Here is an 18,993-nt window from a genome sequence, read left to right on the forward strand (position 1 = left end):
TGCCCAGGCGTTGTAGGGAGGTCATACAGGCACGTGGAGGCCACACACACTACTGAGCATCATTTCTTTGTCTTGAGGCATTTCCACTGAAGTTGGATCAGCCTGTAACTTCATTTTCCACTTTGATTTTGAGCATCATTCCAACTCCAGACCTCCGTGGGATATTAGTTGTGATTTACGTTGATCATTCACTATGTAATGAATAAAGATTTACAACTGGACTCTTTCATTCAGTGATATCTAGGATGTGGGATTTTAGTGTTCCCTTTATTTTTTTGAGCAGTGTATATATTATAAACGCAAAGCCGTAGAGACAATGTGCTGACGGATGATGGTTTCCCACAGATCTGCTAATAACACTACATTACAATATGGCTCCATTTGTCACATTGTCCCTAATGAACCAAACTCCCCAATAATGGTCTACTGTCACTTTAAGACTTTACTTTTTCATTCTGTGAAGTTTGAGACAATTTTTCTTGTCGATAAAGTTCTGACAAGGAAAAAAAAGACACTCTTCACCGTCGAATGGGCGTGGCTAAGCCCAGACGAGCTGGGCGGGGTTATTGTGATAGAGGCGGGAGCGGCAGGAGGAAGAGGAGCAGCAGCCACATAGTCCGCAGTGTGCGCGGCGCGGAGCTCCCTGACCGGCCGCTCAGCTACGTGTCCTCCGCCCCGTGTGCGACTGATGAGAGAAACTCCCCAGCTCAGCCCCATCCAGGAAGGCGCCGCGTCCTGCCCGCCCGCCGCCGCCGCCTCACAGGAGCAGAGCCGCGCTGCCAGACACCACAAGATGGACGGATTCGCCGGCAGCCTGGGTGAGTGCAGCTGCTGCATGTGTGCCGGGGACGGGAGCTGTCACTGCAGGCCTGGCGGACGGATAGGTGTGTGTGTGTGTGTGTGTGTATATGTGTGTATGTATGTATGTATGTATGTATGTGTATATATATATATATATATATATATATACATATATATACGTCATGTGTCTGCACTGCTGTGCAAGCATGTATGTGTGTGTATAATGTATGTATGTATAGAATGTCATGTGTCTGCACTGCTGTGTGTGTGTATGTGTGTGTATGTGTGTGTGTGTGTATGTATGTATGTATATATGTGTGTATATATATATATATATATATATATATATATATATATATATATATATACTGTATCTGTGATGATTTGCATGCATTTGTGTACGTACGTGTGTGTATATAATGCATGTATATATGTCACGTATCTGCACCGCTGTGCAAGCTTGTATGTATATATATAACTTTTTTTCCCCTCTATCCATGTGGATTCGCATGCATGTGTACATAGATTAGTATGTTTTTATATAATCACCTGTTCTGAGTCTGTAATATTTACTATTCGCCCTCGCACTGCAGCAGTAATAATTGATGCCATATATGTGTGTACATTTATGTATGAGTCCAGTGGGCGGTCCTACTCAGTGATCGCCAGTCTTCCTTGTATGACTGTGTAGAGTTAGCTGTCAATCACTGAGTAGGACCGCCCACTGGACTCCTGGATAATAATATAATAATAAACTACAAGTTGTAGGGAGTCTCCAGAACCCCGCGTGTCTTTGTGCTCAGCTTCTCCTGCCCTGTCCAGCGCTGTCTGCTGATGTGACTGTACGGGGTCCCGCTCGGTCGGCTGTACACGTACAGATTTTATATTTTGTAGATGAGATTGACCCGGATTGGTGGTTAAGTGCTCCATAGATCTTAGACTTATGTGGGCTGAATCCGCCGATAATGGTCTAATGTCTATGGGAGTGCCGGCCGTCCGATGGCCGGGAGACATATTAATGGCACATGTCCGATTTTGAACTGGCGATTGCATTGTTCTGTCGGAGATAAGCCGGCGGTGACTTTTCTCTGCCGAGCCAGCGCTCCCGTGTATGGGAGACTAACAGATGTTAAGTTAGGATGGATCCAATTTTTTTTATCTTTAGAAAAAAATCTTTATTTCCTGCTGCATTTGTACTGATAAGTCGATTTTCATATATATTTATTTTTTTTATTTTTCTGGTGGGGGATTTTCGATCAGATCGCCTGGCCACTTTCAGGTGACAAGCTTGGTCTGATTGTACATAAATTGGCCAGATGATCTTTTTTTTTTTATATAGCGCTAACATATTCTGCAGTGCTTTAGTTTTTTTTTTCCAATTATTATTATTATTATTATTATTTACTATTATAGCACCATTTATTCCATAGCGCTTTACATGTGAGAAGGGGTGTGTATATAATAAAAAAAGTACAGTAATCTTGAACAATACAAGTCACGACTGGTACATGAAGAGGGAGGACCCTGCCAGCGAGGGCTCACAATCTTGTATTATCACCACTGTCCCCGATGGGGCTCACAATCTACATTCCCTATCAGTATGTCTTAGAAGTGTGGGAGGAAACCGGAGAACCCGGAGGAAACCCACGCAAACTCGGGGAGAACATACAAACTCCTTGCAGATGTTGCCCTTGGTGGGATTTGAACCCAGGACTCCAGTGCTGCAAGGTTGCAGTGCTAACCACTGAGCCACCGTGCTGCCCAGATATATAAACCCACCCTTATGCCGGTTTCACCAGTGAGACATTCATGGCCTGGATACGGACAGATCTCTCCAGACTGACCCCCGGGTCTCTCCTAACCCTACCTCATCTTATGTGCCTATGAAGCGGTTTAGTTTGGGGCAGGAGAGCGCAGCCGGTCTGCAGATGGTGGTCCATGCTCACACTGGGGTTATCAGGTGTGTGACTTGGGTTAAGTTCAGATGTCTGAGTACGGATTGTGATTTAGCTGGACTGACTGTGAGGCTCCTGCCCTGAATCCCACAGCCTTATAAGCTGCTGAGTTTGCGTAATGAGACTTTTAGTCTTTCTGGGTATTCAGCCTTTAAGTCCCCATTCACAGTAGACTAACTTCAGCCCAATCCACTGTTATCGACAGGTTTGACCAACGGTCTACGTTTATGGATGGCCCCCTGACAGATGATTAGGGTCTGACTCGACAGATTTCAGATTACCGATCCTTTTATTCTCTAGGAATTCCTTTGCCGCCATCTGTCTGAAGTGTATGGGGGGATTTAGGCTGGATTTCCTCACTCAGATATCTGGCCAATTAGATCAGTCTCACAGATGCGTTTGATCTGAGCAGCCATTTACACCAACACTCTTGTCTTCCTTGTTTTACGACCGTCCTAAAATAAAACCGCCTTACCCCTGTAATGGAGTTATTTTTCAGACACCGGTCACATGCTACAATCATGATGATTGACAGATTTTTTTTTTTAAGCTCATCATCAAATTTCGGACATGTCGTAAACGGTTCCGATTGGCCATTAACGCTTCAATGTAGTTTGGGGCATAAATTGATATGAAATCTGAACACACAAAAGGTGTTTGTTGTTGGATTCGAACCCTGGTCCCCAGATCCGCAGTTCTGAGCCACCGCACATGGCCCCACGCCAAGGACATCACATCTATGCCCCCTGCTACTAATCGGATGAATGTGGGCGATGACTCCCACCTCCTGCAACAACTGATTGTATATTCTGGGGGGAGGGGGGGAGGTTGTGTACGGATTCAGCAGATATTCTCCCCCCTTTCCTCCCTTTTCGGTTGCCTGTAAATTTCACTGCATATAACAGGAAGTTACTGCAGGCCTGAATTATGGGGGTGGGGGAGGGCTGGGGACATACGCACAGCGGACGTGATGGACAGAAACTGTATATTTCTGATCTCCATAGGATAAGACTGCACAGATAATAATGTGTAACTATAGAACATCCGTCAGGTCTGATACAATTATACCATTATGTATCATTTGTGATGTTGTTTGATTTTGTAACATTGTTCTTTGCTTAGTTAACTTTGGCACTAAAAGAATGTGGCTTTGTTGGGGAGGCTATATACACTAAATACTGTGGTCTGAGTACTCAAAAAAACAAAGCCAAAAACCATTGAGTTGTTGCCTACAGTTTGGACCAGTGCATGGTTGAGGCTTTGGCTTTTCGGTGCACACCATCTCTGTAGGAGCGCTGGATCCAGCAATCTGACTGATTTCAGTGTATCTCTTACCTTTGCCTAGGAGATCAGCCACCGCTGATGCAGAGGTGGCCGGTAACATAGGCAATGAGCTGTGCACTATGAAAATGAGAAATCCCTCCTTTCTTGATTTCGAATAGAAATAAGAACTGTAACTGCTCTTGCTTTTTCAAGTACTTTGCAGTTTTATCTGTTTATATACAACCCCTTACGCATTGGATAAATCGTCAGTTGCTGATTTTCAGCAGGATCGTCCAACCATCCAATATGTACTTTGGGGGTCTCCTGACTTCCCCGACAGATGTCAGGAGAGAGAAGGCTCTGACCTGTTGATATTCATCAGCCGATCGTTTTTGTTCTGTGTGGAGATAAGCGGAGGAGTCTGGCAGCGGCGCTCTCAGAAAACACTGGAGCGTCTGTGTGAGTAAGTCAGGAAAGCGCGCCGTCACCTAAATGATTGTTCAGCCATCTGAAGAGTACAGCCAGCTTTTTAGGGTAGTTTCACACTGCAGTTCAGACTCGATCAGTACTTTGCGTCTGAAGCCCAGAAAAAAATGTTAATCAGATGGAAGTTAAAGTGCAATAAGTCAAACTGTCTACAACTTTAGTCCCTTTGCCCTTATTTCCCACAGTGCCTGTCCTGCATGCCGGACACCGCAGTGGACTTTGGGTCCTGCCTGGTCCTGTTATACAAAGGCAGAAGGTTACAATCGTGTGAGAGATTGGCGGCAGCCCATTGATATTGATTGGGTGAGCCCCAGTATGTCAGGAATGGATTACGCACCAATTATAGTGGCACTCGTTGCCTAATAACTGATAAGGCGGATGCAACTATCTAGTTGGTGCCACGTTCCGGCATGTTTGCCAGCTGTTTGTTTGTTTTTTCCAAAACTTGGATCCACCGCTAGGATGTAAGAACGCAGGCATGAAGGAAACTCGCCCTATAGTGGCTTCATTGCCGAAAAGTACATTTAAACTCTTCTAGTCCATTGATGTCACCATTGCATATAAGGCATCTCCTGGGCTTTCTATCATGGCGTCGGTGATGTCTTCGGGGGGCATTTGCAGTGTCGGAGCTCTGGTTCTCACCAGTCTGTATGGTATTAATGGCTGCTGTATCTTTATATATCTTGTGTACACCAGCCCCTGCCAGACTTTATGCATCAGTCGATAAGGAGCTGTTATCTATTTCGTCGGCTTCAGATATTGATCGAGGTCGCTTGTAAACAAGAAAACCCTGAGTGAGGTTCTCAGACATTTCCCGGTCCAGTAATTGTGCACGGCTCATCATTTACTCATCTCTTTATCTCCGCTATTAACTGGAGGCGCATAGCTGCCACCATCGATCTGTATAGTGTGTAAGAGTTCATCAAAAAGCCCAGCAGCCATACCGGTAGTCCTATGCAAACCTCATACTACTTGGCAGCATCCCCATCACCTCTTCTGATTAGTAGGGCCCCCCCCCCCCCCAATGCCATTACTTTGCGATGTGACGTCACTGAGGCCTAACTAATCAGAAAAGGCAATGTGGATGCCACAACTAGTCGGAGACAGTTAGCCGGACTCTAGTCTTGCGGCCACTGACTACTAACGACTTGCAATTTTAGGCATCACAATACTCAACTTATGGATGCTTTAGTAGCGGCCATGATCTTCTGCTGCCCATGAGCCTTGTATAGCCTTTGCCGAAAGTCTTTTTTTTTTTTTATCGTCTGATAGTTAAATCATGACACATCAGAGGGTGAGCCATTTTGGACCACTTTAAAGGGTTCTCCAATCTTGTGAAATTCTGCAGACTCTCAGCACAAGACTGGACAACCCCTTTAATATGTGTGGAGGAGGGTGGTGGCCCTTCCAGCTCCGTCGTTCTCTATCCCCGTCCCTAGATCTGAGCAGCTCTGTATGGATTTCATCCATATAGGATCATAGATTTTCCAGTTTGGATCCGTCTCCAGACTTTAGACATTTTCTGTTTTCTTCCGAGCAGAACAAACTTTTTCATCAGTTTTCAATGTTTTTTTTTTTTTTTTTTTGCCCATTCAGCAAAAAAGGAGAATAGTTTGGTCAGACGCCATTTCCACATGTGATTTCAGTTCCCTCAAGCTTCTAATGCCGTTCACCAGACCCAGAAACCGCAGCTGAAAACCCCAAGAGTTCAAAGCCGACGTGGAGAAAGCTCTATAACAGGCACATGGACGATAGCTGGCATTGACTTTTATAGGGGGGAGTTGTGGGCATGCTCTGTGACCTGTGCAGGGAGGGAGAGGAGGTGAGCTTTGACATCTCCAATTGCGTTATGAGGTATACAGTGTAACATTGTAATCCTGTCTATGCATAAAAAAAAAACAAAAAAAACTGAATTTTTAAAAAGATTTTTCCTCTTTGTCCAACTCACTCTTCACACATGACATTTTGGCCAAAAAACGAATGGGTGGAAAATCAAATTAAAATCTTACAAGAACACTTGGGGTATTCCTGCCACTACTCTGGTTTTGGCGCAGACAAAACCCTGCAAAAATGCGATGTATGAACATACCCTAAGAGAACTGGCTGCAGCGGAAGCCTCTCCCCTTCTATCCTGCCTGCAGATGACTGGGGGGCAGGGAGGTCGAGATTCTGAAGATTGAACTGATCAGAAGGGGGTCAGCCCCTGTGCTTTCTGCAGGATTTCTGTATGGCAGATGACATGGCCACTTGTCACTACCCACCAGCTCAGAGATGGATGAAATGCAGAATACAAGTCATAGAATGGGCCGAAGTTGTGTTATTCATCATGCGCGGCTTATTCTGACAAGTTATATATTCACATCTACTGGACCAGTAATTAAAATGTACAAGGATCTGTTGTCGTCCGTAGCGTCGCCCTGCAGCGGTCAGCAGTCGTGACGCCGTCTCGTTGCCCTCCGATCAGATTTCACCTCCTGCTTTTCGTTGCTTTCTGTGGTTTTCCGAACGTTCCTTTTATATTGTCTCTGTGCAGTTATCGGGGCAGCGATCCGGATGTCTTTTCAAGGCAAATGAAGACTAAGTGGGCTCCACAATGAAAAAGTAATGAGCCCTGCCGGAGTGTATTAATATCAGCCAGGAGTTACAGGAACGCTCTTCGGCTGGAAATGATGACTGCCATTGTAAAGTGCAGCTGCCGGCCTGAATCAGGATCTCCCGTGGTAATGGTGCAGACGACCTGCTCCTCATTCTGGACGGGTAAAGTGGAGAGCGTCTTCTCCGCAGCCTTTCATGGACGTCTTCCAAGCTTTGCCACCAGCGCTTTACAAAATAAGCAGATCCAGTTAGAGGGAATGTCCTGCGCTGCTTCGTGGTAGAGAGCAGTTCTGGAGGTTGCGGGGTCCCGTGGCTTCTCCAGCAGAGCGCAGAGGAAAGGGAAGATCCTGGACTAGAGACCGAAGTCAAAATTAAAGCAAACGAACTCTCGTCGACTTCCTGTAATGGTGATTCCATAAGAAAATCATGTAAAAGGGATGTAACATAGAGGTCTGAGATGACCTCAGTGGTGGTCATCTGACATGCCGATGGTAAAGGAGACGGACAGGCGGCCGATGGTAAAGGAGACGGACAGGCGGCGAACACAAGTGCTGTTTTCTCTAGTCACCTTCCACGACGGCATATGGAGGTTGCCTCTTTGCCCTAATGGGGAACAGGAAATGGAGAGGTTAAAAGGCGCTCCCACCTCCCTCTCACCAGTGTCTTTCCTGTTCCCCATGGGACAGGAGAGGTTTACTTTCGTATGCAGTGGTGGCCGGTGACTGCTGCATCTGACAAGCGTCGGCTTGTGTGTAACCGGGCAGCATGGGGTCGTATCTTACCTCCCCTCCTATGCTGCTCCCGCCGCGCTGCGGTGTCCTCGGGACCTGTGCCTAGCCTTCCCGCGCCCCCGTGAGGGCAAAGCAGGCTAGTGTTCCTGACCGGAGTCCTCCTGGAGCTCTCCGGTCTCCTTCCCCTCCAACATGCCGCTGGCAACCCGGAAGTGATCGCGCGCGTCACTTCCGGTCCTTTCTGCGCTCCCTGGAGGCACTTCCGCCGGCGGTGTCTCGTGCAGGATGGCGTCCTCCACGCTGGACCATGGAGGGGAAGAGGTGTATCCACATCGCTGGGGGCAGGTGCATACCGCTGTGTATAAAACCTGCCAGAAAACGTCGCAGGTAAGACTGTTCCTGTCATGGAGAGCGGTACCTGCCCTGCGCTTGCAGAGCCCAGCGCTGCCCCTGCCACAGTAAGTGCCGCAGGGACAGGGGTCCTTAGGTAGTAACTTGGGGGTATCCTTGGTCACTCTCTCTCCCCTCTCATTGCAGGGAGAAAGGTCTGTCCCCAAAACTACTAAAAAGAAGTGTGCTGTTGTGAATTTGCTTTTTGCTCCCTCTAGTGGTTACTAGTTTTTTGACTCTGGTTTTTCTGTCATTCCTTTTATCCGCACCTGGGTCGTTAGTTAGGGGTGTTGCTATATAAGCTCCCTGGACCTTCAGTTCAATGCCTGGCAACGTAGTTATCAGAGCTAGTCTGCTGTGCTCTTGTCTACTGATCCTGGTTCCAGTTATATCAGCTAAGTCTGCCTTTTGCTTTTTGCTATTTGTTTTGGTTTTGTATTTTTGTCCAGCTTGTTCCAAATCTATATCCTGACCTTTGCTGGAAGCTCTAGGGGGGCTGGTGTTCTCCCCCCGGACCGTTAGACGGTTCGGGGGTTCTTGAATTTCCAGTGTGGATTTTGATAGGGTTTTTGTTGACCATATAAGTTACCTTTCTTTATTCTGCTATCAGTAAGCGGGCCTCTCTGTGCTAAACCTGGTTCATTTCTGTGTTTGTCATTTCCTCTTACCTCACCGTCATTATTTGTGGGGGGCTTCTATCCAGCTTTGGGGTCCCCTTCTCTGGAGGCAAGAAAGGTCTTTGTTTTCCTCTACTAGGGGTAGCTAGATTCTCCGGCTGGCGCGTGTCATCTAGAATCAACGTAGGAATGATCCCCGGCTACTTCTAGTGTTGGCGTTAGGAGTAGATATATGGTCAACCCAGTTACCACTGCCCTATGAGCTGGATTTTTGTATTCTGCAGACTTCCACGTTCCTCTGAGACCCTCGCCATTGGGGTCATAACAGTTTGCCAGGACCGTATTAAATGTTTAATGCATTGCAGAAGAGGGATTATAAGAAAGAAGATTCTGAGTTTTTTTTTTTTTTTTTCTTCCTTCCCCTTTACCTCAGAGTGGCTATGCTTGCTGCAGACATGAATGTCCAGACCTTGATTACAAGTGTGGACCAGCTGGCTACTCGTGTGCAGGGCATACAAGACTGTTATCAGAAATCCTAGGTCAGAACCTAAAATACCGATTCCTGAACTGTTTTCCGGAGACAGGTTTAAGTTTAGGAATTTCGTGAATAATTGTAAATTGTTTTTGTCCCTGAGACCCTGTTCATCTGGAGATTCTGCTCAGCAAGTAAAAATTGTTATTTCGTTCTTACGGGGCGACCCTCAGGATTGGGCTTTTTCGCTGGCGCCAGGAGATCCGGCATTGGCTGATCTTGATGCGTTTTTTCTGGCGCTCGGTTTACTTTATGAGGAACCCAATCTTGAGATTCAGGCAGAAAAGGCCTTGCTGGCTATGTCTCAGGGGCAGGACGAGGCTGAAGTGTATTGCCAAAAATTTCGGAAATGGTCCGTGCTGACACATTGGAACGAGTATGCACTGGCCGCTAATTTTAGAAATGGCCTTTCTGAAGCCATTAAGAATGTTATGGTGGGTTTTCCCATTCCCACAGGTCTGAATGATACTATGGCACTGGCTATTCAAATTGACCGGCGGTTGCGGGAGCGCAAAACCGCAAATTCCCTCATGGTGTTGTCTGAACAGACACCTGATTTAATGCAATGTGATAGAATCCTGACTAGAAATGAGCGGAAAATTCATAGACGCCGGAATGGCTTGTGCTACTACTGTGGTGATTCTACACATGTTATCTCAGCATGCTCTAAACGTATAGCTAAGGTTGTTAGTCCTGTCACCATTGGTAATTTTCAACCTAAATTTATTCTGTCTGTAACTTTGATTTGCTCACTGTCATCTTATCCTGTCATGGCGTTTGTAGATTCAGGTGCTGCCCTGAGTCTCATGGATCTCTCATTTGCTAAGCGCTGTGGTTTTACTCTTGAACCATTAGAAAATCCTATTCCTCTTAGGGGTATTGATGCTACACCATTGGCAGCAAATAAACCGCAGTATTGGACACAGGTTACCATGTGCATGACTCCTGAACACCGCGAGGTGATACGTTTCCTGGTTTTACATAAAATGCATGATTTGGTTGTTTTAGGGCTGCCATGGTTACAGACCCATAATCCAGTCCTGGACTGGAAGGCTATGTCAGTCTCAAGTTGGGGCTGTCGTGGTATTCATGGGGATTCCCTGCCTGTGTCTATTGCTTCTTCTACGCCTTCGGAAGTTCCGGAGTATTTGTCTGATTATCAGGATGTCTTCAGTGAGTCTGAGTCCAGTGCACTGCCTCCTCATAGGGACTGTGACTGTGCTATAGATTTGATCCCAGGCAGTAAATTTCCTAAGGGAAGACTGTTTAATCTGTCGGTACCTGAACATACCGCTATGCGTTCATATATCAAGGAGTCTTTGGAGAAAGGACATATTCGTCCGTCTTCTTCCCCTCTTGGTGCGGGATTCTTTTTTGTGGCAAAAAAGGACGGATCTTTGAGACCTTGTATTGATTATCGGCTTTTAAATAAGATCACTGTCAAATTTCAGTATCCTTTACCGCTGTTGTCTGACTTGTTTGCCCGGATTAAGGGTGCCAAGTGGTTCACCAAGATAGACCTTCGTGGTGCGTACAACCTTGTGCGCATTAAGCAAGGTGATGAATGGAAAACCGCATTCAATACGCCCGAAGGTCATTTTGAGTACTTGGTGATGCCTTTTGGGCTCTCCAATGCGCCTTCAGTTTTTCAGTCCTTTATGCATGACATTTTCCGGAAGTATCTGGATAAATTTTTGATTGTTTATCTGGATGATATTTTGGTTTTTTCTGATAATTGGGATTCGCATGTGGAGCAGGTCAGGTTGGTCTTTAAAATTTTGCGTGAAAATTCTTTGTTTGTCAAGGGCTCAAAGTGTCTCTTTGGTGTACAGAAGGTTCCCTTTTTGGGGTTCATTTTCTCTATCCCCATGATGGCACCACGGAGAGAGGGGTCCGCCCCCAGGGACAGGAAACCTACAGATGAAAAAGGGCGTACCTCTCTCCCACATCAGTTGGTTTCCTGTCCCTGACGGGGAACCTACAGCGACGTACCTGAAGGATTCTTCGTGGGATTCCAGGGAGCTGGCCGGTCGGTTCCTGACAGGGGGCGCCCTGTCACGGCTGTGCCCAGCCGGTTTTCTCCCCCCTTTTATCCGACCCTGATGCACCACCACGGGGGTCGGCGGGCCCTACGGGTGAGTGTTGCAGGGGAAGGCAGCGAAGAGGTTCGAGCCTGCCTTCCCCAAAAAAGGAAAAAAAAAAAAAAAAGGGGGAGGAAAGAGGCAGGTGACGGCGGTCACCGATATAGCCTCTGCACCGCTAAAAGGTGCGTGGGGGTAGCGGCGGCTACGCTACCACTATCAGGCAAAGCGCCGCAGGCACCGCTGAACCGCCGCCCAAACCGGAAGTACGGGCCAGGCGGAACGCTAAATCGCGCGCACAGGCGTCCCCATTAATATCCTCCCTATAGGACGCCGGTGCCGCGAACCGGAAGTGACGCGCGCGCATGCGCAGGTGACCACTTTTCCCGGCGGCAAGTTTAAAAACAGCGTCCTCGATAGAGGAAACGTGGCAAACCCTCTCTACTTTGAGAAACACCACTATGAGCGATAAAGAGCAACAAGAGGCACAGGAGTGTGCACAATCTTCACCTGAGGAAGTACTACGTCCGCGCTCACAACATCAGCGCAAGGGGAACGCTTCATCCCAGCAGCGCAGCAGCAGTGGACGCTCAGGGTCACAACGCAGCCGAGTCTCTGGGGGAAATACACGGCCGGTGACGAACCCAGCGGATATAGTCCCGAGGCCAGAGACGGTACCTCTTAAACCGTAAGGGGTGAGTGATCTGCGTGAAAGTAATATTGTAATATGAGATTACTTTTTTATTTTTCCCTAGGGAAGAAAATGTACAGGCAAATCAAAGCACAAAGTGTGTGCGATATGTTCAGAAGAATTACCTCCCTCGTGGGAAAAAAAGCTATGCGGGTCCTGCATAGAAAAAACCATCCAGGAGGAATCTCCGGCATTCGCGTCAGACCTGAAAACCCTAATAAAAAATCAAGTAGAAAGTGCCCTCAAAGGCATTAAGATTCCGAGAAAAAAAACATAGATCAGGTCATAAGTCTCCCGAGTCCAGTATAGACAAATCAGAAAGCGAGACATCTGACTCTGGTGATTCATCAACATCCGACACTTCCTCACTATCTTCGGAGGGAGGGCGCAGTTGCTTCCCCATCGAAGAGACAGACGCATTGGTAAAGGCCATCAGAACAACGATGGGTCTGGTAGACGAACGCCCTAAAAGAACAGCACAGGACATAATGTTCAGCGGATTAGAACAAAAGAAAAGAAGAGTATTTCCAATAAATGAAAAAATCCATTCTTTAATCAAAAAAGAATGGAAGAAACCGGACAAAAAAGTTCTCTTGGTCCCCAAGAGAAAATATCCGTTCGATGACCCAGCCTGCTCATCCTGGGGCAAGGCACCCAAACTGGACGTGGCTATAGCAAAAGCCTCTAAAAAGTACGCTCTGCCCTTCGAGGACATGGGTACTCTGAAGGATCCAATGGATAAGAAGGCGGACACCTTCTTGAAAAACTCCTGGGAAGCGGCAGGAGGAGGCCTAAAGCCAGCCATCGCAGCCACCTGCACGGCGCGTGCTCTAATGGTGTGGCTTGAGCATCTGGATTCGCAACTAAAAGAGAAAGTCCCACGAGAAACAATACAAAAGTCAGTGTCCATGATGAAAGGGGCAGCAGCTTTTTTGGCGGACGCCTCGGTGGACTCAGCAAGATTGTCAGCCAGGTCGGCATCCTTCTCAAACGCCGCAAGACGCGCCCTGTGGCTAAAATGCTGGCCGGGGGACCTGCAAACAAAGACCAAGCTTTGCTCAATACCTTGCGAAGGCGAGTTCCTGTTCGGATCAACGTTGGACGACATCCTTGACAAAGCGGGAGATAAAAAGAAATCTTTTCCCGGGTTCCCCAACCAGTCATATAGGCGCTCCTTTCGGAACAGAAAGTTCATGCGCAGAAGACCTCCAAAAGGAAATAAAGACGGATGGGAAGACAGAAGGAACAAAAACAGGGGCTTCTTGTTCAACAAACCCCCCCCTCCAGATAATAAAAAATCCCAATGAAGGTACTTCCCGGGTCGGGGGGAGACTGGCAGAGTTCCTTCCAGCCTGGGAAAAAATCTCAAACAGCCCTTGGATCCTGGGTATTATACGAGAAGGCCTCAAATTCAAATTTCGCGTCCCTCCCGGCAACTCCTTCATGGTAACGCCTCAAAAACAGTCACTCGAACAGTCAGCTCTCCAGAAGGAGATCCTGACCCTAATCCAGAAAGATGTATTGCAAGAAGTTCCATACCAGGAAAGGGGCACGGGGTTCTATTCTCCCCTCTTTCTCCGGAAAAAAACGGATGGATCGTACAGAACGATCATAAATCTCAAAAAACTAAACAGTTTCCTGGAGATACAACATTTCAAAATGGAAACAATAAAATCTTGCGTGAGAATACTCTTTCCTCGGTGTTTCATGACTGTTTTAGATTTACGAGACGCGTACTACCATGTGCCCATACACAGAGATTACCAAAAATATCTCAGACTGGCAGTGAATATCCAGGGGGAGATCAAACACTTCCAGTTCCGAGCACTCCCCTTCGGGATAGCTATCGCCCCTCGAGTATTCACGAAAGTAATGTCAGAGGTAATGGCCCACATACGGGAACAGAACATCCTAATAGTTCCCTATCTAGACGACCTACTAGTGGTAGGGAACTCATTTCAACACTGCGAACAACAGTTGAATCTGGTCATTGCTTCTCTGTCGAATCTGGGGTGGCTACTAAACATACCCAAGTCCAAAATGGTGCCATCTCGGGTACAGGAATACCTGGGGATAGTCCTAGACTCAAACACGCAGATATGTTATCTTCCCCAGGAGAAAATACAGAAAATGACACAAGCCGTATCACAGCTGACGGCATCCCCAGTGACCACCCCGAGGAGAGCAATGTCACTCCTGGGTTCTATGACGGCCTGTATGCCGGCAGTTCAATGGGCACAACTACATTCCCGGGATCTACAATGGGAGACCTTAAATTTAGGCATATCTCTGCACGGAAATTTAGACGGGCGGTTAACTATTTCTCCAAATACAATACTCTCCCTAGCGTGGTGGGCAGACCCAGGGAATCTAGCCAAAGGGGTTCCTTGGGAGCTACCGACGGAAAAGATTATAACAACAGATGCAAGTCCCTGGGGCTGGGGAGCACATATAGGCGATCAAGTGGCACAGGGAAGTTGGAACAAAAGTCAGGAGTCAGACTCTTCCAACATGAAAGAGCTGCTAGCGGTAAAACTGGCCCTAACACACTTCCTATATCTCCTGCACGGTCACCACGTAAAAGTGTTTTCGGACAACCAAGTTGTTGTGGCATATCTAAACCACCAAGGGGGCACCAGGTGTCGAGCTCTGATGGAGGTAACCCAATCTATCTTCCACATAGCGGAACACAGTCTAAAGTCCTTGACAGCTCTCCACTTAAAAGGCTCCGAAAACCAAACTGCAGACTTCCTGAGCAGAACATGCTTAAAACAGGGAGAGTGGGAACTAAACCAATCGGTCTTCGATCAGATCGTGAGTCTCTGGGGCCTACCAGTAATAGACCTATTCGCGAACAGCCAAAACCGCAAGGTAGAAACATTCTGCTCAATCGATCCCCGGGGGAACCCTGTAGCTCTAGACGCTTTGACAATTCCTTGGAACTATCACCTTGCCTACGCGTTCCCTCCAATGTCACTCATTCCCTTAGTGTTGAGGAAAATTCGGGAGGAGAGGTCTACAGTGATACTAATAGCGCCATTCTGGCCCCGCAGAATATGGTTTTCTTGGCTAAGAAAAATGTCCATATCAAGTCCATGGGTTCTACCAGACACTCCGAAACTTCTGTCCCAGGGCCCAGTGTTTCACCCCAACGTGAAAAATCTACACATGACAGCGTGGCTTTTGAAAGGAGGTTACTAAGAGACAAAGGGTTCTCTCCCAACTTAGTGTCCACCCTGTTACAAAGTAGAAAACCCGTAACCACTAGAATATACGGGAAAGTGTGGAAAAAATTCATATCGGTATCAGGGGCAGACCCATCCGGGGAAATTCCTATTGGGAAAGTCCTTGAATTTTTACAGAAAGGCCTGGAAAGAGGCTTGGCTACAAGTACTTTAAAGGTGCAGGTAGCAGCCTTAGCAGCTCTGTATAATTACGATTTGGCCAGAAATCGTTGGGTCATGCGTTTTATTAAAGCCTCATCTAGGTCTAGACCCATTCCCCTCCACAACTCTCCCCCATGGGACCTAAACCTCGTACTAAACGCTCTAACCAAACCTCCCTTTGAGCCCCTAACAGAAGTCTCTTTAAAAATTCTGTCTCTGAAAACCACACTCCTAGTGGCTCTAACCTCAGCCCGCCGTGTCAGCAATATACAGGCGTTATCTTCATGCCCGCCCTTTACCCAGATACTTGATGACAGAGTCATCCTAAAAACCGACCCAGCTTATCTCCCTAAAATAGCGTCACAGTTTCACAGAACGCAGGAAATTTCGTTACCCTCCTTTTGTCCCAAACCAAAAAATGAGGGGGAGAAAACACTGCATACCCTAGACGTAAGAAGGTGTCTAGTTAGGTATCTATCAGCCACTAGGGAGTGCAGAAAGGATAGGGCTCTGTTTGTCTGCTTCCAGGGTCCACGCAAAGGACAAAAAGCGTCGAAAGCAACATTAGCAAGATGGATAAGAGATGCCATCGCCCTATCCTACTCATCCTGTGGGACAGCCATCCCAGAGAACATAAAGGCTCATTCAACCAGAGCAGTGGCATCATCCTGGGCAGAGAGAGCTGGCGCATCAATACAGCAGATATGTAGAGCGGCCACTTGGTCTTCCCAATCTACATTTTTCAAGCATTACCGCTTAGACTTGACCTCCTCTGATCCTACCTTTGGGCGAAGGGTTCTAGAGGCAGTGGTCCCTCCCTAATAGCTCTATCTATTCAAATCTCTCCGTGGTGCCATCATGGGGATAGAGAAAATGGTAGTTACCTGCCGATAACGGTATTTCTCTGATCCCATGATGGCACCCGTATATTCCCTCCCTTTTTTTCACACACAGGTGTGCACATTATAAAGTATTGGTCATTAGCTTAGTCACGGTGCCTCTGTTAAGTTTAATAGGTTAAGTTTAAATTGTGTAAATATTGAGTTGCAGCTGAAGTTCTGTATAAGGCTCTGTAATCCAACTGATGTGGGAGAGAGGTACGCCCTTTTTCATCTGTAGGTTTCCTGTCCCTGGGGGCGGACCCCTCTCTCCGTGGTGCCATCATGGGATCAGAGAAATACCGTTATCGGCAGGTAACTACCATTTTTTCCCCTTCTGCTGTGGAGATGGACCCAGTCAAGGTCCGAGCTATTCTTGATTGGACTCAGCCCTCGTCAGTTAAGAGTCTTCAGAAGTTCTTGGGCTTCGCTAACTTCTACCGTCGTTTTATCGCTAATTTTTCTAGCATTGTGAAACCTTTGACGGATATGACCAAGAAGGGCTCCGATGTAGCTAACTGGGCTCCTGCTGCCGTGGAGGCTTTCCAGGAGTTGAAACGCCGGTTTACTTCGGCGCCTGTTTTGTGCCAGCCTGACGTCTCACTTCCCTTTCAGGTTGAGGTGGATGCTTCGGAGATTGGGGCCGGGGCCGTTTTGTCGCAGAGAGGCCCTGGTTGCTCTGTTATGAAACCTTGTGCCTTTTTCTCTAGGAAGTTTTCGCCTGCCGAGCGAAATTATGATGTGGGCAATCGGGAGTTGTTGGCCATGAAATGGGCATTTGAGGAGTGGCGTCATTGGCTCGAGGGTGCTAAGCATCGTGTGGTGGTCTTGACTGATCACAAAAATCTGATGTATCTCGAGTCTGCTAAACGCCTTAATCCTAGACAGGCCCGCTGGTCATTGTTTTTCTCCCGCTTTGATTTTGTTGTCTCGTATTTACCAGGTTCAAAGAATGTGAAGGCCGATGCTCTTTCTAGGAGCTTTGTGCCTGATGCTCCTGGAGTCGCTGATCCTGTTGGTATTCTTAAAGATGGAGTTATCTTGTCAGCTATTTCTCCGGATCTGCGACGTGTGTTGCAGAGATTTCAGGCTGATAGGCCTGAGTCTTGTCCACCTGACAGACTGTTTGTCCCGGATAAGTGGACCAGCAGAGTCATTTCCGAGGTTCATTCCTCGGTGTTGGCAGGTCACCCGGGAATTTTTGGCACCAGAGATCTGGTGGCCAGGTCCTTTTGGTGGCCTTCCTTGTCAAGGGATGTGCGGTCATTTGTGCAGTCCTGTGGGACTTGTGCTCGAGCTAAGCCTTGCTGTTCTCGTGCCAGCGGTTTGCTCTTGCCCTTGCCTGTCCCGAAGAGACCTTGGACACATATCTCCATGGATTTCATTTCTGATCTTCCGCTATCTCAGGGCATGTCCGTTATCTGGGTGATATGTGATCGCTTCTCCAAGATGGTCCATTTGGTTCCTTTGCCTAAGCTGCCTTCCTCTTCCGATCTGGTTCCTGTGTTTTTCCAGAACGTGGTTCGTTTGCACGGCATCCCTGAGAATATTGTGTCAGACAGAGGATCCCAGTTCGTTTCCAGGTTCTGGCGATCCTTTTGTAGTAGGATGGGCATTGATTTGTCGTTTTCGTCTGCTTTCCATCCTCAGACTAATGGACAGACGGAGCGAACCAATCAGACTTTGGAGGCTTATTTGAGGTGTTTTGTCTCTGCTGATCAGGACGATTGGGTTACATTCTTGCCGTTGGCTGAGTTTGCCCTTAATAATCGGGCTAGTTCCGCCACCTTGGTTTCGCCTTTTTTCTGCAACTCTGGTTTCCATCCTCGCTTTTCTTCGGGTCATGTGGAGCCTTCTGACTGTCCTGGGGTGGATTCTGTGGTGGATAGGTTGCAGCAGATCTGGAATCATGTGGTGGACAACTTGAAGTTGTCACAGGAGAAGGCTCAGCGCTTTGCCAACCGCCGCCGCGGTGTGGGTCCCCGACTACGCGTTGGGGATTTGGTGTGGCTTTCTTCCCGCTTTGTTCCTATGAAGGTCTCCTCTCCCAAATTTAAACCTCGTTTTATTGGGCCTTACAAGATATTGGAAATCCTTAATCCTGTATCTTTTCGTCTGGATCTTCCTGTGTCGTTTGCTATTCACAATGTATTTCATAGGTCCTTGTTGCGGCGGTACATTGTGCCTGTAGTTCCTTCTGCTGAGCCTCCTGCTCCGGTGTTGGTTGAGGGCGAGTTGGAGTACGTGGTGGAGAAGATCTTGGATTCTCGCCTCTCCAGGCGGAGGCTTCAGTACCTGGTCAAGTGGAAGGGCTATGGTCAGGAGGATAATTCCTGGGTGGTCGCCTCTGATGTTCATGCGGCCGATTTAGTTCGTGCCTTTCATGCCGCTCATCCTGATCGCCCTGGTGGTCGTGGTGAGGGTTCGGTGACCCCTCACTAAGGGGGGGGTACTGTTGTGAATTTGCTTTTTGCTCCCTCTAGTGGTTACTAGTTTTTTGACTCTGGTTTTTCTGTCATTCCTTTTATCCGCACCTGGGTCGTTAGTTAGGGGTGTTGCTATATAAGCTCCCTGGACCTTCAGTTCA

General features: G+C 47.5%; 1 protein-coding gene across 5 annotated transcripts in view; it reads left to right on the forward strand.

Annotated features, from left to right (window-relative positions):
* The first annotated feature begins 555 nt into the window (after positions 1-555).
* EML4 (EMAP like 4) overlaps positions 556-18,993 on the forward strand; it is a 160,316-nt gene continuing 141,878 nt past the window's right edge. For 4 of the 5 annotated variants that reach the window (XM_077282365.1, XM_077282359.1, XM_077282362.1 and 1 more), the window contains exon 1: positions 569-818. In XM_077282365.1, the coding sequence (XP_077138480.1) occupies positions 689-818 (130 nt within the window). In that variant the 5' untranslated portion in view covers positions 569-688. Of the gene's footprint in view, positions 819-18,993 lie in introns of all 5 variants that reach the window. The other variant, XM_077282366.1, reaches the window with a different exon arrangement.

The sequence above is a fragment of the Ranitomeya variabilis genome, chromosome 2 (genome assembly GCF_051348905.1).
Source record: "Ranitomeya variabilis isolate aRanVar5 chromosome 2, aRanVar5.hap1, whole genome shotgun sequence".
NCBI lineage: Eukaryota > Metazoa > Chordata > Amphibia > Anura > Dendrobatidae > Ranitomeya > Ranitomeya variabilis.